The 23,720-nt window shown below is 37.6% G+C and overlaps 2 protein-coding genes and 1 pseudogene across 3 annotated transcripts; 1 reads left to right on the top strand and 2 right to left on the bottom strand.

The window, feature by feature from the left end:
- The first annotated feature begins 244 nt into the window (after window positions 1–244).
- LOC112014077 (pentatricopeptide repeat-containing protein At5g50990) lies at window positions 245–5,845 on the top strand. 2 transcript variants are annotated; one of them, XR_010626471.1, is made up of 5 exons: window positions 245–415; window positions 596–2,506; window positions 5,168–5,246; window positions 5,334–5,451; window positions 5,604–5,845. XR_010626471.1 is itself a non-coding variant. In XM_065767090.1 (2 exons), exons 1-2 carry the CDS (start codon window positions 298–300, stop codon window positions 2,110–2,112), a joined length of 1,635 nt encoding a protein of 544 aa, XP_065623162.1. In that variant the 5' UTR covers window positions 245–297; the 3' UTR covers window positions 2,113–2,706. The 2 variants fall into 2 exon arrangements, 1 of the variants encoding a protein (XP_065623162.1); XM_065767090.1 differs by lacking the exons at window positions 5,168–5,246; window positions 5,334–5,451; window positions 5,604–5,845 and having other exon boundaries at window positions 596–2,706.
- A 1,365-nt stretch (window positions 5,846–7,210) lies between these two features.
- On the bottom strand, window positions 7,211–9,656 carry LOC112014057 (dihydroneopterin aldolase 2). Its single transcript, XM_024046441.2, has 3 exons — window positions 9,470–9,656; window positions 7,944–8,148; window positions 7,211–7,556 (listed from the first exon to the last, which is right to left on the bottom strand). Exons 2-3 carry the CDS (start codon window positions 8,138–8,140, stop codon window positions 7,352–7,354), a joined length of 402 nt encoding a protein of 133 aa, XP_023902209.2. The 5' UTR covers window positions 8,141–8,148; window positions 9,470–9,656; the 3' UTR covers window positions 7,211–7,351.
- A 5,262-nt stretch (window positions 9,657–14,918) lies between these two features.
- Window positions 14,919–20,814, bottom strand: LOC112014088 (iron-sulfur cluster assembly SufBD family protein ABCI8, chloroplastic-like; annotated as a pseudogene).
- Window positions 20,815–23,720: the final 2,906 nt, after the last annotated feature.

The raw sequence follows: 23,720 nt of genomic DNA, 5'->3' as shown, positions 1-23,720 counted from the left end.
ATTTGAACCTAACATTAAGATTATTTTTTTATCCAATAATAATAACCAATAACAACATATCACTTATAGTTTATTGTAAAAATATTGTCGGCATCTCATTTTTAGAAAGGAAAAGTGTGGGTAAGTTATAACATTTGGGACATGGGCCGAAGCAGGCGGAGAAGAAGGAGACATATGGGCCGAGAAGTAAATGTCCAGCCCAGTACTAAAAAGTAGTGAGTAATGAGGATCTCTTCTCACTTCTCACTTCTCAGTAATGAGAAGATTGTTTTGTAATGTAAAAGGAAGGAATAAACTATGGCGATTGTGATGATGCAGAGGGCAAAGAGGCTCACTTGTTGTCCAATCACCCTCACCTTCACCTTCAACTTCAACTGGAATTTTCTCTGTTTCCATTCTGCTGCTAACATCGAAGGTTTGGTGCCTCTCCTCTTCACTACTCATTGCTCTCTTTCTCTTTCCACTGTACTTTTATTTTTGGCTTTTATATTACATACAATACAAGAGGAGAGAATGTAAAACTCAGTTGCTACTTGCTATTGTTGCTTTGAATTTGCATATTGATTTATCTACCTCTGTCCATTCTTTCATTCAGACCATCAAACACTCTACCGTGTTCTTGAAGCCTGCAAACACTCCTTTAATTCCGCAACCGCAACTCAAACCCATGCAAGAATAATCAAATTTGGCTATGGAGCCTATCCTTCTCTTGTAGCTATATTAATATCAACTTATGCTCACTGTCATCGCCTCAATCTCGCTCGTCGACTTATTCATCAGATTTTTTCTTGGGATTTTGATTTGGTCTCTGTCAATATAGTTATTGAAAGTCTTATGAGGATTGGAGAATGTAATTTTGCAAAGAAGGTGTTTGATAAAATGCCCACAAGGGATACGGTAACATGGAACTCGGTCATTGGGGGTTATGTTAAGAATGCACGGTTTGAGGAGGCTTTGACATTCTTCAGGGAGATGCTGAGCTCAAATGTTGAACCGGATGCGTTTACATTTGCTTCTATACTAACTGGGTGTGCAAGGCTCGGAGCTCTTAATCATGCTTATTGGGTACATGATCATATGATTCAGAAAAAAATTGAACTCAATTTTATACTGAGTTCTGCACTGGTAGACATGTACTCCAAGTGTGGTGCAATCCAAACTGCTAAACAAGTTTTTGAGAGTGTAAGGCGCGATGATGTGTCTGTTTGGAATGCAATGATCCATGGCCTAGCAATTCATGGTCTTGGTTTGGATGCAATTGCAATATTCTCAAAGATGGAGGATGAACATGTTTTACCTGATTCAATAACTTTCATTGGAATTTTAACGGCATGTAGCCACTGTGGTTTGGTTGAACAAGGTCGCAAACACTTTGATTTAATGACAAGTTGTTACTCGATTCAGCCACAACTTCAGCATTATGGAGCTATGGTTGATCTCTTAGGTCGAGTGGGGCTTTTGGAAGATGCTTATGCCATAATTGTCTCAATGCCAATGGAGCCAGATATTGTTATATGGAGGGCACTTCTTAGCGCTTGTAGGACTTATGGGAAGCCAGAATTAGGTGAGGTTGCAATTGCAAATATATCCCGTCTCAGGAGTGGAGACTGTGTGTTGCTCTCTAATATCTATTGCTCTGTAAAGAGATGGGATAGTGCTGAGAGAGTGAGAGAAATGATGAAAAAGACAGGAATTCGTAAAAATCGTGGAAAGAGTTGGATTGAGTTCAAGGGTGTCATTCACCAATTCAAGGCAGGTGATCGGTCACACCCTGAGACAGAAGCAATATATAAAGTGTTGGAAGGGTTGATCCAACGGATCAAGTTGGAGGGATTTACCCCTGTGACAGAGTTGGTTTTGATGGATGTCTCTGAAGAGGAAAAGGAGGAAAATTTGAATTGTCATAGTGAAAAGTTGGCATTGGCGTATGGGCTCCTGAAAACTAGTCCTGGAACAGATATTAGGGTTTCGAAAAACCTGCGAATTTGTCATGACTGTCATTGTTGGATAAAACTGGTTTCTAGAGTATTAGGCAGAGTGATAATTGTGAGAGATCGAATCCGTTTTCACCAGTTTGAAGATGGTTTGTGTTCTTGTGGAGATTACTGGTAGTCAATCCCCAAAGGCAAATAGATATGTCCTTTTCGTTACATGCATAAGGTTAGAGTGCATAACCAACAGTTGCAATTTGGCTGATTGGCTGATTGACTCTTGTTGCTAGTTGAAGAAAAGGTTGAAGACTGTTTTATCAGCAACTTTAGTTGGCTGTCAAAGTTGTGTGTCATTCAAAGATGAAAATTTGATCAACATCATTTGAATCACTTGATACAGCCATCAGGTTTTGGTGATATAGACTAAAGTTAGAGTTAGATGCTTAAGCAGAATGAAGAACAGCTGATCTCTTAAGCCTAATCAAATAGTTGAGGGTGCTCTAGTTGAAATGGCAATGCTAACAGATTTAGGTGAAGCCTCACAAGAGTATACTTGTTACTAAAGAGTCCATGAGGTATGTTAATTGTTGTGAGTTGCTCAAATTTTTATGAATTTTTCTTTTTTGTACTTGCAATTGTCATAGTGATTGGTACGATGTTGTGTAATTTTTATCTTTTTGTTGCTACATCATCGTAGCGTGTTCTTCTAATTTCTTATGGCAATAATTTGTAAATTTCTATGACACCAATTGGTCAGTGCTTTGAGATTTGATTATTGAATTTCTCCAATTCTTTTTGAATTTTACATGCTATTGGATGCTTGTTTGTTGAATATATATATATATATAGTGTGAATCCAACCCACAAACCTGACGAAACTGACCCAACTCTACTCCTTGGGTTGGTCTTTGTGGTTTGTGTTGTAATTTATTTTAAGCCTTGGTTCAGGTCTGGTTCGGGGTGATATTTATAACTGATTTGACCCAACACCAACAAATATACACTAGGTAATGGTCTTCATATGATGATAAAAACCTTCCCTAATCTTTCTGGGTAGAAGTCCTGCCATTACCCATAAAGTTAGAAACAGCCTGTCATGAGCCATTTGAATGTAATAGTTTCATTGCAATGACTTTATGCTTATGTATGCTCACTATGTTTTTAGTCCTAATAATTACAGAAGTTGTATTTAGCTGTCAAAGATTTGAGTTTCTCAGATTCTCTCAATGGGTACTAGATCTTTTATCTGGGGAGTTTGTAAGTAATGTAACCTGCAAAATTGATAGAGCTCCAAGGTATGCACGGATATCACTATTTGAATATCCCCATCCTTCAAGATCGGCTATGAAAACAAATTTCTCTTGTCCTGGGGGCATCCTGATACATCAAGGTTAACCATTTACAGTCTATAATTACAGCAGTGTACTATTGAGTTTCCGATTCCAGCTTCACTGTGAATCATGGATAGGGATAGAGATACCTTGAACACAATTTGTCGAGACCATAGACTACAAAACCTGTACAACAAAAGAGTGCTTTGTATGAGCTAAAAGACTTCAACTTCAACAATACTAGAGTAAAACCAAGTTTTCTGCCTCTTCCCTCTAGTGGAGGTTTTATAAGCTCAATTATATATGTAGACCAGAATAAAGGAGGCGATTAATCAAGACATATTTTGCCTTGACTTTTTGTTTCAATCCACTTGGATAATCCATCCACCATTTTTGCTGTAAACTGAAACTGTTAGTAAAGTTCTCTCATTCTCTTATAACTATTACTTTGAATTTTTACATTTCATAGAGAAATTGAATGAATTAATTATAAAGGAATGTAAAGGAATGGAATGTATTTAAATAATGGAAAGGAAAAGAAAAGAAAGGAATGTAATAGAATTAAGTTATATTGTTTGGACATTTTAAAGAGTAATTTTAGAGATACAAAATCTTTTAATTTTTTTTTTATAATAAATTGTTGATGTGGTGAGTGGTTATTGGTAAATGAAAAAGTGATGTTAATGGTGGACCTAAATGAAAACTAATAAAAAGTTGGCTACAACATCACTTTGTAAAAATGTTGTAAAATAGTTTGTGGTTGTTGTATTATCCTGTTTAATGGCATGTTTGGTAAACTGTAATTGTAATTACATAGGAATAGGAATATGTATTACAAGGGATACAAGATCATGTAATGTAATACTTATTACTATTCATTTGTTTAGTGACAACACAAGAATAGAACCCTAAAGACAATGGAATAAAAGCATTTTAAAAATTAACTTGTTTAAATTGTAACATTAGAATAAAATTTAAGATATATTTTAGAAAATATCTTATTCATATAATTATATTTTCAAAAATATATATATTTATAATTTGAAAGAGAGATTAGTTATTTTTTTATGAATTTTTATTTTCATAATTGGTATGTGCATATGGAAAGTTTGTTTATTTAGAAATATATTAATTTTAGAAATTAATGCACTACTAAAGAATATCTTTTATGGTCATTTTAGAGAAGAATAATTATTCTTATTTTAAAGAATAATTATTCATAAGGAATAACGATTCTTTGTAATAAAAACATAACAAAACTATTAAATAGCTAAATCATAGTAATAAAAATTACATTACAGTGCCTATTACAATCTACCAAATATACCTCAAGGGCACGTTAGTGATTACCTAGGAATAGGAATAACTTCCAGTGTATCCACTAGGTTCGGGGTGCCTATTACAGTGTCCTAATCCCTTCAATCCAGGGTGGATATGTAACCAACACTAGGTAATGGTTGTCTTCATATGATGGAAACAACACTAGGCAATGGTCTCCTTTTACTTCACAACCCCCCAACCATCTTTCTTAATATGAATGAACAGAATTCTATTCAGCAAATCAGAAACAACAAAGACAATCATCACAGAAAACCTAGTGACAAAACAAAGACTTATGCAGGAAGCTGCATAGGTTAGACAGCCTACTTCTAATATTCTGCATTTGACTTGAACTATATGAACTTCAAATCAAATCTTTCCGTTATGAATTCTAGTATTACGATCTATCCAAATGTGCTATATGACAGCTGCCCAAGCTATCTTACCAATGAGGTTCTGCAGCCCTTTTCCCTTTAAGCTCCTTCACTGCCCTATAAAGTTCTTGATCTCACCTTCAAATTAGAAAGTTGGGCAACTTTTAATTTTGAATAACTTGGATTTCATTTTCCCTCTATGATGTTTCAGTTGAAGTTAGTGGATAAAAACTCCAAAGAAGCAGAATTTGCTAAAAGTGCCTTGTTCTCAAAGCATGCAGAGATGAAAGGTATTTACAAGAATTGATGCATTAGCAACACTTCTGCTTTCATCCGCTTTTTCTGACCTTTATTTTTATGCCTTGGATGGTTGACAGACTGGCCTGAGGATCACAGCTTCCAGCTCTTCAAGTTAGAAATTGAGAATATATTCTTGATTGATTGGTTTGGCAGTCCAAAACCTCTCACATTGGATCAGTACCTGCATACTAGCTTGTGAGTCTTAGAGCAATGATATCATGTTTGCAATAGCAAATCATATAGAAAAAAATACTGAAAAATGGTTATAATTTCTGTACCTTCAATGGAACTTTATTTTATGTTTACTGATGTTTCTTTTCCCAAATATTTGTCTCTGCCATCGACAGGAATCAATATCTTGAATGCTCATTGAATTGCCAATCTCTCATGTGTTTTTACATTGGATGTCAATGTGAAGTGTGTATAATTAATTCGTTGTAAAGAAGATGGACAGTTGTGATTACTGTATATATATTGTTATAGTTGTACCATCTTATCGTCTGTTGGGAGTAATCAAAGACGATAAATTGTTGGTACAAGCTTTGTATTTACATGTACCCCTATTGTTTATTCCATATTATTCTGAAGATGTACATTTATAAACGTAAAATCAACATCCGGATTGATTCACAACTTACATTTGTGCTCAACATGTCCAATGTAGCTCAGTGGTAGAGCATTTGACTGCATGTCCAATGCATCTAAGTGGCATGTCACTGATTCCGTAAGTTATTATTTTTGGTTGTCTTGGCCAACTGCCTCAAAACACATGAATGTAAGTTCCTTTGCCACATGCATCTCTTTTTACTTCCAATTTATATCTCTCAGGCAATCAGAATTATTGTATGGTTCCTTTCAAGTGAATGATATTGATAACTCTCCATACTAGCAGTGTCATCAGTATGCATATGTTTTTGCATAGTCCACACCAAGTGCAAGCTACTCAAGATCAAATAGTCATTGTGTGATTCACCGTTTACATGGGAATTTTAAGACCATAGAATTTTTTAAAATGCAATTTATCTCATATTTAGTTAAAAATTAGAGAGTATTGCGCTTGTCAAAAGACAAATTAATAAATAAAGATAAGAGAGAATTGAGTGATTGAAGAGATAAATTCATGCACTCTCAACTGCCTCTCAAGTGCGTTCATGAGCAAGTGTTGGCCATGGTGGAAGCACAAACGACATGGTCACAAACAAGTACTCCAGAGTCCAGCCTCCCAATACAAACGTTGCAGGATTTAATTGCTTCTCATTAGTCAAACAAATTATATCCAAATCAAATGGGTTGAATGCTATTAGCATGAAATGCCAGTTACATGACAAATTTCGTGCTGAACGAATGTCATCAGAGATCACTCCATTTACACTTGTTTTGAATCCACATCACTTATATCAGCATCTTTCAGTTCCCACACGTTCAAACTAGGATTTTTCCAAGGTGGAGATTCTTACCATATCACAAACGCCCTACACTTGCACCCTTCAACCTATGTAACAACTAACAAGTAACAATTCCTTCAAACTTATTGTCCCAGTCCATGTCGCCCCATCCTCAGATAAACACATACCCTCTTGAATCTTCAAGGGTTTTTTTCCATAAGAATCACGCACCACAACAAAACCCAAGTGCATAAACAATAGGGATAACCACAGTGCATTTATACGACTTCCATTGACCAGGTTCAGAAGAGAAAACCCTCAGCTTGAGCATCATATGATATCATGATTCTGCAGAACTCTCACCACCTTGTAATGCACAACTACAACACCTCTTTCTACTCGGGCTCCTTGCCCCCAATATTTCATGGGAAAACTTATAAACACGTAAACCCTCTACCATGTCTGAAACACAAAACCAAGCCATTGTATTCTATAACAAGCATTTATGGGGCAGTGTCAACAAGGAAGATGAGACTCTGACTCTTTGCAATTTTCAGGAGGAAAGGGAAGGATGGGAAACTCTAATTTCTTAGTATCTTGATTGTTTAAATTGGTGAAATGTAGATCAGTCAAAGAACCATTATGGATGTATAGCAACCAATGTATTTGCTTCAGCTGGGTGAAAAGAGAAAAAAGCACAAATAATAAGTTCAATTTGATGCATCTACACTTCTGTATCTGTGAATCTCAACGCCCAAGTAGTCAACAGAGCCAAGAACTGCAACATGAGGCTTTCCGACTACCACACGAACAGCAGATATCTGGGGGTGCTTTGTCAAAGTGGTAGATGCAATGAGTTGAGCCACTGACTCTAGAAGATTGTGTGCAGGCCCTTCCACAACTTCTTTAACTATTCTGCATTTCATTTCACCAATTCAAACCATCAAATTTGATCATGTATTAAACAGAACATACATAACATTCAGGAAAATAATAATAACAATAAAAGGAGCATACATAACATACGGATAGTTCTCAGAATGAAAAGATTCATCAAAAAGCACAATTATTATTATTGGTATTAAAATGCCTACATTATGTAGGTTTGCATTATTAGATGCCTATTAATCATATACAGCCTCAAGTTATGCCATAAACTTTCACATTTACTGAGAATCATTAAGAAGATGGTTTAAGAATACATGAAAATTAAGATGAACTTTTGCCCATCAAAGCAAACATTCAAAATGTGAGAATGCATATGACATATCACATTTCAAGGTATTATAAATTTTAGCTTACCGGTAAATATCAGTATAACTAACAGTATCTGACAAGCAATCAGATTTACCAGCTGGCTGAAGGTCCAACCAGGCATCAACATCCACCAAGAACTTCTGACCCAGCTTCCTTTCTTCTGGCTTCACCCCATGATATCCATGGAACTTCAAACCCCTTAATATGAGTTTGTCTCCCTTCACCATTGCAACATTCTCCATTAATACTCCTGATTCTCATTATTTATTAGCCATACGCTTCAAAGGGTGGAATGATAATATCAAGCATCAAACTAAAGATGTATGGTTCATGAGGACTATATAAGATTAGATGCAAAAAGAACAATGTATGATTTCCTATGACAAGTAATAACAATGAATTTGTACAAATTATATATAATAACACCAGCATTTATGTTAAGAATCAAATTCCTCATTCTTATGATGAAATTTGATCCATTGACATTACAGTTCATAGAGGTATTGATTTTCCCAATCTGTTCCAGTTGATGTGTCTCACGGACAAGGTAATATTCAATCTTTAATTACATACTATACTATAAAGACTCAAAAAATCAACAGTACCACAAGTTAATCCTGCATCATGGTGTGCCTTCCATAGAATATAAGTCACAATTCAGCCTACCCCCCAATACAAAATCACTTAATATTCAAAATTTAAAAAAAAAAAAAAATATAACAATCAGTTGCAAAGTAATATTTCATAAATAATTTGAAAATCCAAAACAGAAACCAATGCATATTGGAGCAAACAATGTTGCCACAAACAAGGAACATATAGTACTTTTAGATCACACTAAAACACAACACTCAATAACAAATTGTTCTAACAATCTATAACCCCCAATGTTTGAAAAACTAACATTATGAATTAAAAAAAACCTTTGTTCTCCACAACCATTTTTTCAAAAGTAGGCCATCAAACTAAATATAAACCATAAACCAATCTTTTCTAACACCCATATGAGCCAAAAAGTAAAACCATGAACTACTCACAGAAACTAATATGTTAGTAAAAGCAGTAAACATTTTTGAAAAAACCCATCAATGATTCACAAGAGTACACTGCTATCACCACCTATGAAGCACGGGTGCGTTTCTGTATTCGGATATGGGTGCAGACACACGGTAATTTAAAAAAAGTAGGGTGTGGTGTGGCGATTAAAAAATTATTAAAAATATTTTTATTTATATTTTTAATATATTGCTAAGCATATTTTTTCAATTATATAAACATATACCAAATTTAAAAGGAGTAGTAGATAATAACTAAAACATGATGTTCATTTACATTATTACATAAATTACATTACAGCTTATATAAAAAATTATTACATTACAGCTCATATATGTTACTTTTTCACAGATTCACAATCACAAATCACAATGAGAAATAACTATTAACTAAATAAGAATCAAACCGCTAATATAAAAAATTTAAAAATCAGATCACACTATCACAGACACATTGAGAATAGTCAGAGCATGTGAGAGCTATGAAAAACTAAGATTAAAGCTTGAGATTGATACCTGAGCTTGAGACTTGAGAGTGGGTCGCCGGGTCGGTGAGATGTGAGTGAAATTGTTTGAGTGTGGAGTGAGATTGTGTGAGAGAGGGGAGACGGAGAGCAGAGGCAGCGAGCGTGGCGTGGAGCACAGAGATGAGAGACCAGAGAGTGAGGAGAGCTGAAGATGAGAAGGGAGAAGTGAGAAGTGAGAGAGCGTGACTGAAGATGATACAGGGTTTTGTTGTTTTTGTCAAACGGTGCGTTTTGCACTTTATTTATTTATTTATATTTCAGCCAAACGGTGCGTTTCCCACCTTTTGTTTTGTTTTGACCCGTTTGTTTAGGCTATTGAGAGAGCTAACGCCCGTTTTAGAAATCGAGAAATCATGATACGTTTGGTTGGGAAAATTTGTGGGATTGCGTTTTTGAATCAGCAGATTTTGCGTTTCAGGAAAGGCAATTTCCTTTGCGATTTCGATATGCGCGATTTGCAAATCTGATTTCCCCAATATTTTTTGCTGAAAACCAAAAATAGCCTCAGTCCTCTTCCTTTACCGTTGCGTCTCCAATCCTCTCCCTTCACCACATATATCCTCAGTCCTCTGCCTAAGCATCAGCTTCTCAAGGATTGGTTCTCTTTCAACGTTTTTGCTTTGTTCGTGTATCGTGTTCTTCATCGCAATTCAGGTAACTATTCTCCATTACCCATCTTTGAATTTATGAAATAGTTTTGGGCTTTTGGCATGTTGGTTTACACTATTTGAACTCAAAATATTAGAATTCGGAGATTTGTTGTTGTTGTTTTGTTGTTGTCTTTTGTTTTTTGTTTGAATTTCGGCCTAAATCAGCCGGTTTGGCCCGGTATTGGTGGTTGCGCTAATACAGACGATTCGGCCCGAATCGGGTAGATTGACCGATTCACGCGGTCAGCGTGAGTTGTGAAAAAAAAAAAAAAGAAGTTGACGCGGCATGGACGCCTAGGTAGCGGCATCCCTCGGCGTTGCCACGTTGTGCATCCTAGATCACCACTAAACAAGCAAAAATTACAACTTTGTAACTGAGATTTGCATCAAATGTGACAAAGGCGATTCATCAAATTCAAAAAGAAAGAAACCATTAAATTATGCAACTTACCACTACTGAATGTTTCCAAAGATTTAAATTTTCTCCTGGAAAAAAATACTATCAATCTTGTAGTATGAAAAAGTAGCCACAACCAAATGATCAAAGAGAGACCATTTGTTTTGTTGAAAACATTTTTGGGGGGTCACCCTGCCAAATAGTCTGGGCTAGTAAGTTTTATTGTCACGACTCATGAGTAGGGGGCTAGACCTTCTTTTCCAAGGCTCATTTCCTTTTTTCGGGAAGACCTTCTTGGTGGCAATGGCAATTATGGCATGCTATTGTGTGTGTGTGAGAGTGAGTGNGGCCCAAATAGTCTGGGCCAGTAAGTTTTATTGTCACGACTCATGAGTAGGGGGCTAGACCTTCTTTTCCAAGGCTCATTTCCTTTTTTCAGGGAAGACCTTCTTGGTGGCAATGGCAATTATGGCATGCTATTGTGTGTGTGTGAGAGTGAGTGTTTTTTTTTTTTTTTTTTTGGGATGATGAGATACAATTGTGTTTTTGCCAAAAAAAAGTCTTCTTCCATTTTGTGGAGTTACATGGGTGTTAACCAATAAAGCTTTTTGTCACCAAATAAGATACTTGAAATCACATCCTACTTCTAATAAGAATTTGTTGTGTAATCCAAAAACTTAATGGACCTTCTGTAGACCTAAGAAAAAGATATTATGAGTCATTCTACTATGATTTAGTTATCTACTATTGGATTTTAATCGAAAAAATCCACCTACCTCAACTCAAAAAAAGATATCGTGAGTCATTCTACTATGATTTAGTCGTCTACTATTGGATTTTGATAGAAAAATCCATCTACCTCAACTCAAAATAGTTTTCATAATAGAAATTATTTCATACACATTTATTACACCTCTCACAAATAAGAATTGATCTTGTATATGGAACTCATAGATAGGACTCACATTCATATGGGAAGAGGGCATAGTACACATGATGCACTAAATAATTTCATCACTCAAAGAAAAATAATTGGAAGGATTTTTTTTTTTTTTTTGGAGAAATAGGTAGATAGTGGGGGAGGAGAGGCAGAATTCAAACCACGAACATGCGATACCTTAAAAGATATTATTACCATTCACCTATCACTTGAATCTCAATCATTTTAGCATTCACCATAATAACAATTGAGCTCGAGCTCTTAATTGTTGGAGTATGATTAGTTGAGTTTTTGATTGTTTAGAGTGGTAATTAAAGTAAAATAAAGCTATTGAATATTTGAATGTCATAACTATCATTGCCAAATTTAGTAGCTTGTTCAAGTATAACTGTATAACTAATTTATTTTTCTAACAAATTTAATAATTAAGCCTTTTGCTCTTGATACACAACTAAACGTCTTGACTAGAACATAGTTAATCATGTTGGAAAAAAAAGGGTTAAGTATTTTGAAATTTCTTAAGTTTTATTAGTTAGATAGTTTTATTGATTGGAACTTTTTTTTTTTTAAATTTTATTTAGAAATAAACAAACATACAAGGGAGAGGGAAAGAAGTTCAACTCCACTTAAAAATCTTGGTAACTTTTAAGGAAGAGTGAGATAAGTTATACTACACACAACACACACTCTTAAGCAGTGTGAGACAATTACCCATTCTTTTTTTTTTCAGAACCAAACACACACATACACACAAGGGAGAGGGAAAGGGATTCTAACATAAATGTATACCACAACTTCACTCAAAAGTCATAGTAACTTTTAAGGGATCGATTAAAACTCTAAAGCTGCTTAATTATTGTTATGTTTCTAACATCAATTCACCAACTATTCCAACATCAATTCACCAAAATCCCATGGAAGTTTCACTGTTTGGTTTCAAAGCTCAATTGAGCTATGTCAAACTGCAACGGATGCAACAATTATCACAATCATAACCCTCATGTAGCAAAAATATTTGAAATCTCAAAGCACAATATCACATTATCCTTTTTCATTTCCTTCAAAAGGAAAAAATGAATTCAAGTATTAATGATCCATAAAAACGATTATAAGGACTCGCAACTTAATATATAACAAAAGATTTTATCATACAACAAGCAATTTAACTTGTAACAAGCAACATTATGTACACAGTAACAGTAGTGATGTTCCTCCAATCGTTTAGTATCAATAGTTGGTCGATATGATAAGAGACTTTTACATTCTTAAACCTCAGGACCAAAAAGACCTATGTTGAAGTGGGCCGTGTGTGCGGCTTGAATTGCCACAAGCCCAAGTCTACCTAGTCGGTCACAGTTAACCGAATTCAACTAGGAATACATCTCCTAGTAACAGCCGACTTTGACATATATATAAATATATATATATATATATATTTTAGTTTATTAGATGAAGCAGCCATGTAATTAGAGAATTCCAATTAACCTAGTGAGCAGCCGCATGAGAGAAAAATAGAGAAAAGAGAGGCAGCCAGCTTCTATTCTTATTGTTTCTGTGATAAAGTGCTAGGGTGTAATTGAGATTTGGGTTTTTTGAGAGTGTTATTGTGCACTATTGTATCTCCCTATTTTTTATAGTGAAATTTCTCCGTCGTCTCCGTGGAGGTAGGCAGTTTGCCGAACCACGTAAATTCTTGTGTTTTTGTGTGTGCTTGTTATTTAATTTCCACTTATTTACTGTTATTGATTAGAGTCCTGGGGTGCTATCTGCACAACAAGTGGTATCAGAGCAAGGTTAGGATTCAATCCTTTGAACACAGTAAAGATGTCAAGCACAAAGTATGATGTAGAGAAGTTTTGTGGCAAGGGAAATTTTTCTCTTTGGCAAAGGCGGATGAAGGATCTCCTAATTCAACAAGAAGTTCACAAGGCCTTGCTTGGGAAGGAGAAGAAACCGGAAACGATAAAGGATGTAGAATGGGTAGAGATGGATGAGAAAGCAGCTAGCGCTATTCGTCTAAACCTAGGTGATGAGGTCATTCACAACATCCTAGAAGCAAAGACCGCAAAGGAGGTTTGGGAAAAACTAGAAGGTCTTTATATGAGAAAGAATCTGACGAACAAGTTGTACGTGAAGAAGCAACTGTATAGTTTGCATATGAAGGAAGGTTCAGATCTTTTGGAGCATCTCAACACGTTTAATATGTTGAACACCCAACTGTCAAGTTTTGGGGTGAATTATGAGGACGAAGATAAAGCATTACTCTTGTTAGCGTCGCTTTGTTTCTGGGGAAGAACATGAACATGAAGAACAAATATTTTTAATTAAAATTTTTAAAATTTTTATTTTAAAATTATTGATAATTAAAATTTTATTTTATTTTAAAATAAAATAAAATATTTTAAATATTTTTTAATTCTGCCGTTTGCCACGTATGCATTTTTCGTCTCTGATGTAATGGCAGGGACCAAAACGGAAGTGTTTTTCAGGATAGGGACTAAAAGCGGTAAAAATAAAATTTATGGACTAAAATGAAAATCGCCTAAAAATGTAGGGACTAAAATGTGCTTTTCGCCATTTAATAATTAAGCCTTTTGCTCTTGATACACAACTAAATGTCTTGACTAGAACATAGTTAATCATGTTGGAAAAAAAAGGGTTAAGTATTTTGAAATTTCTTAAGTTTTATTAGTTAGACAGTTTTATTGATTGGAACTTTTTTTTTTTTTTTAAATTTTATTTAGAAATAAACAAACATACAAGGGAGATGGAAAGAAGTTCAACTCCACTAAAAGATACGGTAACTTTTAAGGAAGAGTGAGATAAGTTATACTACACACAACACACACTCTGAAGCAGTGTGAGACAATTACCTATTCTTTTTTTTTTGAGAACCAAACACACACATACACATAAGGGAGAGGGAAAGGGGTTCTAACATAAATGTATACGACAACTTCACTCAAAAGTCATAGTAACTTTTAAGGGATCGATTGAAACTCTAAAGTTGCTTAATTATTGTTATGTTTCTAACATCAATTCACCAACTATTCCAACATCAATTCACCAAAATCCCATGGAAGTTTCACTGTCTGGTTTCAAAGCTCAATTGAGTTATGTCAAATTGCAACGGACGCAACAATTATCACAATCATAACCCTCATGTAGCAAAAATATTTGAAATCTCAAAGCACAATATCACATTATCCTTTTTCATTTCCTTCAAAAGGAAAAAATGAATTCAAGTATTAATGATCCATAAAAACGATTATAAGGACTCGCAACTTAATATATAACAAAAGATTTTATCATACAACAAGCAATTTAACTTGTAACAAGCAACATTATGTACACAGTAACGGTAGTGATGTTCCTCCAATCGTTTAGTATCAATAGTTGGTCGATATGATGAGAGACTTTTACATTCTTAAACCTCAGGACCAATAACACAAGCTTTTCAACACAAACCTACTTGTTACCTAACCAACAGACCCCTCAAGCATCAAACTCATTAGTTGATTCACTTCAAAACCAAACTCGTCAGGAAGCTCATTGAAAACGTCCCTGCAAAACCTAGAAATCATGGTAGCCATGGCTTTCTCATACTCAATTCCCCTCTGCTGAAAGTAAAATAGTTGATCTTCACCAATTTTGGAGGTACTGGCTTCGTGTTTAATTTGAGTAGTGGGGTTCTTCACCTGTCAAAACATTTTAGAGTATAAGCCACACATAAGGATGAACAGTTTCAACAAGATAAGGTGTAAGAAGAACTTCAACAAGATACTGCAAAACATTTATCTTTCATTAATGATTTACCAAGGTGATTCGCACCACAGACAATGAGTTTTCTAGCTATCTGAAGCGAACTCTCTAACTAAACAACACCCCCCCACCCCGTTATGACAGTAACATTTAGAGTGGACAAATGGAAATGACATAATTCCTACCAAAAACAAGCTCAATTGTTCATTTATTCATTTATTTTCTGCTCTTCTCTCTAGGATGACGGTAATGATGCCTTCATTGTGTCATGTGACTCATGTCTGAAAGACAGATTATAAAAAGCTTTTCCATATGATATTGCAATTTTGCAAATAAATAAATAGTTCTGCTCTTTTTTTAGATTACTATTTTTTTCTAATTCATAAGCACAAAGAATGGGTCTTGAACCCGTGATCTCACTCTCCACCAAAAACTTATGATTTTGTAATAACTCCATCTATTTTAAAGTGTACCCCAATTAAAAGGTCAATAAATACAGAGGACAACTCCTCTGATACAAAAAGTAGCAACATCTCAGAAGGACATAATACCAGAATAAGTTGCAAAAAATGTATTAACTTCCATCTCAAAATATTATTCCATCAGATCAGAAATAGTATGTCAGTCCCTACCCCTTTTTTTTTTGAAAATGTTAGTACCTTCTTGAAGTGCAGCAAATATGAATAAAAATGGTAAGTTTATAAACATGAAGTAGACATGAAACTCAGTAGACATTAGTTTTTATTTTTTATTTATTTTAAATAGGTAAATAGTAGTCATTTGTGGGAGAAGGAAACAAGACAAACAACTGAGAACTGATGTAAATGATAACTAGAGTTTGAAGATACTCCAAATGTAATATCTATACTAGTATTATATAAAAGGAAGCACTAAATCAGTGCTAAACTTTACTCGCTCTCATGTATCATATTAAAAAATAACCTCAAAATCAAAGTAACCTCCAACTCTCTTAATTGTTTTATTGGACATGTCGATAAAGTAACCTCCCTATCCCCATGTAATGCATCAACATCTCTATTGCAATTTCTCTAATGAATTTCACCACCCACAAAAATCTTTCCTGGATATATCAAATTTCCTGATCTCACCATTGAAAAATTTGTGTTCCATACAAAAATCAATCCAATGCTACTTATGAAAACAATCATAAATTCTACTTCATTTTTCTTCCTGAGTATCATAAAATGCTACATATTAAAAAAGAAAATCCAATTGATTATCACTGAATATGCAATAATAAAACCTGATACATACAAAAAAAAAAAAAGATAAATAAAGAAATTGAGGTTCATCGGGGTTGTACATGGGTAGCATACATCAAATATTTATGAGTAGATACTAAAGATGAGACACCGGCCAAGGCATGCAGCAGCCAAGGCGAAGGCACATCGCCATGGACATGTAGCCAAGGCCAAGGCATGCATGTCGCCAAAGCTAAGGTAGCCCCATCGGCACATAGCCAAGGCCAAGGCATGCAGCAGCCAAGGCTTTGCTGGTAGAGTGGAAAGAGTTGGGTTGAGTTCAAGGGTGTCATTCACCGATTCAAGGCAGGTGATCAGTCACACCCTGAAACAGAAGCAATATATAAAGTGTTGGAAGGGTTGATCCAACGGATCGAGTTGGAGGGATTTACCCCTGTGACAGGGTTGGTTTTGATGGATGTCTTTGAAGAGGAAAAGGAGGAAAATTTGAATGGTCATAGTGGAAAGTTGGCATTGGCCCATGGGCTCCTGAAAACTAGTCCTAGAACAGATATTAGGGTTTCGAAAAACCTGCGAATTTGTCATGACTATCATTGTTGGATAAAACTGGTTTCTAGAGTATTAGGTAGAGTGATAATTGTGAGAGATCGAATCCATTTTCACCGGTTTGAAGATGGTTTGTGTTCTTGTGGAGATTACTGGTAGTCAATCCCCAAAGGCAAATAGATATGTCCTTTTCGGTACATTCATAAGGTTAGAGTGCATAACCAACAGTTGCAATTCGGCTGATTGACTCTTGTTGCTAGTTGAAGAAAAGATCGAAGACTGTTTTATCAGCAACTTTAGTTGTAATAAAACCTGATACATCAAAAAAAAAAAAATGATAAATAAAGAAATTGAGGTACACTAGGGTTGTACATGGGTATCATACATCAAATATTTATGAGCAGATACTAAAGATGAGACACCTAGAAAAAATTGTCAAATTAGTCAAACGGAAAAAATTCCAATTGCACAACTGATAATTGACTCTAGGATCTATTTAATCCCAGATTTAATTTCTTCAATATTTTACAATAACTTCAACTCGGATGATATCTTTCTTAAGAAGAAAAAGAAAAAACGTCCAAATTCATATGCACTTTCAACAAACATTCAGGTTTATGACCCAAAACTGCAGTGGACAATAGACTGACACATGTAATGGGTATGTCTAGTTCAGAGGAAAATATGGAAGAAGGAAAAAGGGGGAGGGAATGAAGTTTTCCTTTGTTTCATATGGAAAACTCATAAATTTCCTATTCTTCCAGTTCTCTATCCCCCAATTTTTCATTCTCCCTACCAAACCGACCCATAACGACTAGATACATTGGGTTAGTAAACCACCTCAGAAACTTCAAACCTTCCATGACCAAATGGAAAGGTTTATACAGGACTACAAGAAATATAAATGAAAAAGAGGAAAAAGATGAAAACGAGAAGAATAAAAAAGAAGCAATTATACACATCTGTAAAGATTAGTAGCTCAGCAACCCTAATTTGCAGACAATTTAATGCAGTTTTGGTAAATTGAAATTAGAAATTGTTGTTGTTTTCAGATAATGTCATAAACAGAGTTCACTCTCTCATCTGTCTCTGCCCTATGACTATGAGGACATGGAGATAATTCTCAGTCCCTATCCCTTGCATGAACTTGAAGTAATTATAAAAAGAGAGGAGCAATGGGGCAACTCCAACATTCCAATCATTAAGAATGCCAGAGTCTTAATTGCCTCCACTTCCTCAAACATGAAATGAAACAATGAAATAAAGTACAATACAAGATACAAACATCCTGTCTAGATGTAATGAAATCTCTTAAATGCTTAGGTAAAGTCATTTTTTTCCTAAATGGCTTGTAGTTGCTAGTCATTTATTGTCCCAGAAAACTTCTTTTTATGTACAGAAACACTTCTATAATTGAAGCAGCTTATGTATACAAAAATATCTCTAATCTTTCCTACTTATCAAAAAATATCTCTAATCTTTCCCAGAAACCTCATTGACTCGTTGACTATCCGGATAGCTTGGACAGTCAGGTAACCTACACATTAAACGCTTGCCTGCACTGATTTTGTGTACTTTGCAAGACAGCCACCTTTGAAACTAATGTTAACTTAAATCACACCTCTAGGTAGATTCCAAAAAAATATTGGCATCTTGTCTTCAACCATGCCCAATTGGCCAACTAGCATGATATAAATGGTGTGTGCGACTTTCTTTTTAAAAAATGGAAAATTAATAAAGGAAATTATAATTTTTGAAAGAACATCAAAGGGTGTGGCAACCTGTATAAACTGGGAGAAAAGGGAGGGAGGTGGGGGCATTTATAATTGTATATAGTGAACATATCTAAGGGTAGGTTTCAGTAGGACCACACAGTGATAAAAAGAAATACAAGTATGACATCCAATAACCCCATTGGGCTAGGAGGGAAGGAAAGTGGGATCTGAATACAGAATACTCCATATAAAGCTCTTCAAACAAATTAAGAAACCAAAATAATCAGCATGAGTTATCAATCAAAAATACTAAAAACAGAAAAATTAATACAAACAAACTAAAGAAATTACCTGGATGTATGGATATGTATTGGCAGCTGCAGTGTCACCAATAAGCAGTGGCGGCTACAGAAATTTTTCTCAAGGAGTTCCTTAAGAAACATAAATTATACAATCTAATAAAAAGAGAAATTCATATATTGACAACAACAACAATAAAAAAAAACACGTAAATACATAAAGTTTACAATTGCTTTCTACGAATTTTCATATTTTGAAAATCGTTGCATAATAGTCTCATTATCAATGCTATAAGCTAAATCTCTTTTAATGTACACAACCAAGCAATCATTCATCCACTAAATGTAAAAAAAATTATGGAGTAAAATTTAATTTTATTGGCATAAAAAAAACTGAGGGTGTTCCCAAATTTTTTTTGAAGGTAGACAAATAAAAATTTTAAAATTATTATATAAAAGAAAAAGAAAAAAAATCAGGTCTGGGTGGTCCTGGGACCACCCTGGCCTTAAGGTGGCGCCGCCCCTGCCAATAAGCATGGAATCACATTGAGAGGAGTTTCGAGCATTCTCCGCTTTTGACTGAACCTGAACAAGAACCCTATAGCAGTTCCTTGAATGCCCAGCTGATATAACTTTAGAAATAATCCTACTCCTAGTGTTCTTCCCTTTGTGTATCATCTTTGTACCCGTGTCTGCCTGCTGATAATTATTCATCAAAGCTACTGAATAGAACTCACCCACAGTATCATGACCCTCCAAAACAACACTCAGATACTTCCAAGTGATGACAGACCCTGTTTCCACTTGGGTCCAGGATATTTTTGAGCGATCCCCAGCACAAAGGCCTCCCTACATAACAAAATTATAAACCCCTCCATTCCCTTCCTCATCCCCAGCATACCAATTCTGCACTGTGGAGTACTTAATCTGTGCATCCTCAGCACAATACAACTCCACCACAGCGGCATGAATCTGGTTTCTATCATATGAAGGCACAGTACACCCTTCCAAATACTCCACAAAACTCCTGTCATCCGTAACTATTAATGTCCTCTCAAACTGCCCCGTTTCCAATGCATAGAACTGTTGCATGAAACAGTGATATAGTGATATACACAACACTGTTCAAAGTAACTATTCCTAATATACAAAATTGTGGATGGCTGACATGAAAGCACCAACCGCGGCAAAAGTTTCTGCTGTGAACATGAATGAGTACTCTTATCTATAGAGATACTGCAGGGACCAGTTGTTCCAAAGTGTCATTAAAACCCTGGTTTAGGTCCGTCCAAGTTTACTGCCACGTATTTACTCAAAACATTATTGAATGCCTGCAACATAAAACAACAAAAACGAAAATTTACCAAGAATGCACTGCAGTTAGGTTTCAAATTTTTGGATAGAAGTTAAGCTATTCAAGGGCAAAGTTGAATGACATTCTAGGCAATTTGCACGTTCTTTATTGGTGCTCACTGCTCAACCTATCGAACTAGAATTATAGTTAAATGTTTGCAGGTAAGCCAATATACAAGCATGTCTACCAAGATGATGATATGGTAATTGGGAAAATGTAAAAGAGAAAAAATGAAGAGAGGACACGGTGATAGATTGAGACTTATTTTGGGGAAAAAGACAATGCTGTCAAAGTTTAATTCATCACAAAACTACAAGGAGTACTAGCTGTACAAGAGTAAGTTAAAGTGGAAATGTATATATTCCAAAACTTTACAGTTAAAATATTATATGCCATGACAGAATCAACCAAATCCACCAGGTAAAATTCTGATTAAAAAAATTGATATTGAATTCTTCACAAGATACCATACAATGAACTCTTTTTTTTTATCTTTTTTTTTTTTTTTTCCCAAAAAAAAAAAGAAGTAAAAAAAAAACCCCCCGAAATCTCTTAATTGACCAAAATAGCCTTAAAACCTCTAAAAAGATCAAAACAACCCGAAAACCTCTAAAATGATCAAAATACCCCCGAAACGGCTAGAACGAGCAGTCAAATCACCAAAATACCCCTTTAGAGTCACTGGAATGACGAATATACTCCTAAAATCAACAAAATTACCAAAATACCCAAAAAATCACAAAATGTCCAAAAAAAACCCCCTGAAATCTCTTGATTGACCAAAATAGCCTTAAAATATCTAAAATGACTAAAACAACCCGAGCACGCTACCAAGGCCAAGGCATGCATGCTGCCAAGGCCAAGGCAGCCCCATGGGCACGCAGCCAGGGCCAAGGCAGGCAGCCAAGGCCAAGGTAGCCCCCCATGGGCATGCTGCTAAGGCCAAGGCAGCCCCATGGGCACACAGCCAAGGCCAAGGCATGTAGCAGCCAAGGCTAAGGCAACCTTATGGGCACACAGGCAAGGTTAAGGCATGCAGCCCCCAAGGCCAAGGCACGTCGGCATTGGCACGCTGCCAAGGCTAAAGCAGCCCCTTCGGCATGCTGCTAAGGCCAAGGAAACCCTAAAGGCACACAGCTAAGGCCAAGTACGTTACCATGAGCACGCTGCCAAGGTCAAGGCATGCAGCAGCCATGTCCAAGGCACGTGGCGATGGGTACGCTGGCAAGGCCAAGGCATGCCTGCTATCAAGAACAACTCAACCCCATGGGCACCTAGCCAAGGCCAAGGCAGCCTTGTGGGCATGCTACCAAGGCCAACACAGCCCTAAGGGCACGCAGCCAAGGCTAAAGCATTTAGTCAAGGCCAAGCTCGCCCCCATGGGCATGCTGTTGGGCCAAGGCAGTCCCATTGGGTACGTAGCCAAGGACAAGGCATGTAGCAGCCAAGGACAAGACTTGTCACCATAGGCACGCTTCTAAGGACAAGGCACACAGCAACCAAGCCGAAGGCACGTCCTCATGGGCATGCTGCCAAGGCCAAGACATGCAGCATCCAAAGCCAAGGCACGTCGCCATAGGCACGCTGCCAAGGCCAAGGCATGCATGTAGCCAAGGCCAAGATAGCCCTATGGGCACGCAGCCAACATCAAGGCAGGCAGCCAAGGCCAAGGTAGCCCCCATGGGCATGCTGCCAAGGCCATGGCAGCCCTATGAGCACACAACCAAGGCCAAGGCATGCAGCAGCCAAGGCCAAGGCACATCGCAATGGGCACACTTCCAAGGCCAAGGCATGCATGTCGCCAAGGCCAAGGAAGCTCCATGGTCACGCAGCCAAGGCCAAGACAGTCCTATGGGCATGCAGCTAAGGCCAAGACATGCAACCCCCAAGGCCAAGGCACGTCGCCATAGGCATGTTGCCAAGGCTAAGGCAGCCCCATAGGCACGTTGCTAAGGCTAAGGCAGCCCCATTGGAACGCAGCCAAGGACAAAGCAGCCCCATGAGCACGCTGCCAAGGCCAAGCCAGCCTTCATGGGCATGTTGCCAAGGAATGCATCCTAGCAAGGCCAAGGCAGCCCCATGGGCATGTTACTAAGGCCAGGGCAGCCCTATGGGCACGCAACCATGGCCAAGGTATCCAGCAGCCAAGGCGAAATCACATCGCCATGGGCATGCAGCCATGGCCAAGGCAGCCAAGGCATGCATGCTGCCATGGCCAAGGCAGCACATGGGTACACAACCAAGGCTAAGGCATGCATGCTGCTATGGCTAATGTAGTCTCATGGGCATGCAGCTAGGGCTAAGGCATGCAGCACCCAAGGCTAAGGCGCGTCGCCATGGGCACGTAGCCAAGGCCAAGGCAACCCCATGGGCATGCAGCCAAGGCAAAGACATGCAGCTAATGTCAAGGTAGCCCTTACGGGCATACTGTCAAGGTATGCATGTTGCCAAGGCCAAGGCAACCCCATGGGCATGTAGCCAAGGCCAAGCCAGCCCCCACCGGTATGTTGTTAGGCCAGGGTAGCCCTAATGGGCACATAGCAAAGGCTAAGGCATGCAGCAGCCAAGGCCAAGGCTCGTCACCATGGGCATGCTACCAAGGCCAAGGCATGTAGCAGCCAAAGCCAAAGCATGTCGCGATGGGCACCCTGCTAAGGCCAAGACAGCCCCATGGGCATGCTGCCAAGTCATGCATGCTGTTAAGGCCAAGACAGCCCCAAGGGCACGCAGGCAAGGCAAAGGCATGCAGCCAAGGCCAAGCCAACCCCCACGAGCATGCTGTTGGGCCAAGGTAGCCCCAATAGGCACGTTGCCAAGGCCAATGCATGTGGTGATGTGCACGCTGCCATGGCCAAGGCACGCATACTGCCAAGGCCAACATAGCCCCATGGGTATCTAGCCAAGGACAAGGTATGCAGCCAAGGCTAAGCCAGCCTCTATGGGTATGCTGTTGGGCCAAGGCAGCCCTAATGAGGGCGCAGCAAAAGCCAAGGCATGTAGCAGTTAAGGCCAAGGTACGTTGCCGTGGGCACGCTACCAAGGCCAGGGTAAGCAGCAGCCAAGGCCAAGACACGTCACCATAGGCACGACGCCAAGGCTAAAGCAGCCTCCCGTGGGCATGCAGCTAAGGACAAGGCAAGCTGCCAAGGCCAAGGCTGCCCTATGCGCACGCAGCCGAGGCAGGAGGGGATGTGGGCAGGGGCACCAGGGGGTTAGCCTCCAGAGGTAATGGGGCAAAGAATTATTTTTTATTTTTTATTTTTTGGGATTGATTTGGATTTGGAGGACGAGGGGGGAGGGACGAATCGAAGCGACGCAGGGCTGAATCCCAGCAGATTATGGCCATACTACCAT

This window comes from Quercus suber, unplaced genomic scaffold (assembly GCF_002906115.3).
Source record: "Quercus suber isolate HL8 unplaced genomic scaffold, Cork oak 2.0 scaffold_772, whole genome shotgun sequence".
In the NCBI taxonomy this organism is placed as follows: Eukaryota; Viridiplantae; Streptophyta; class Magnoliopsida; order Fagales; family Fagaceae; genus Quercus; species Quercus suber.
Note: the sequence above shows the minus strand (reverse complement) of the source record. Positions and strands in the feature narration are given on the sequence as shown.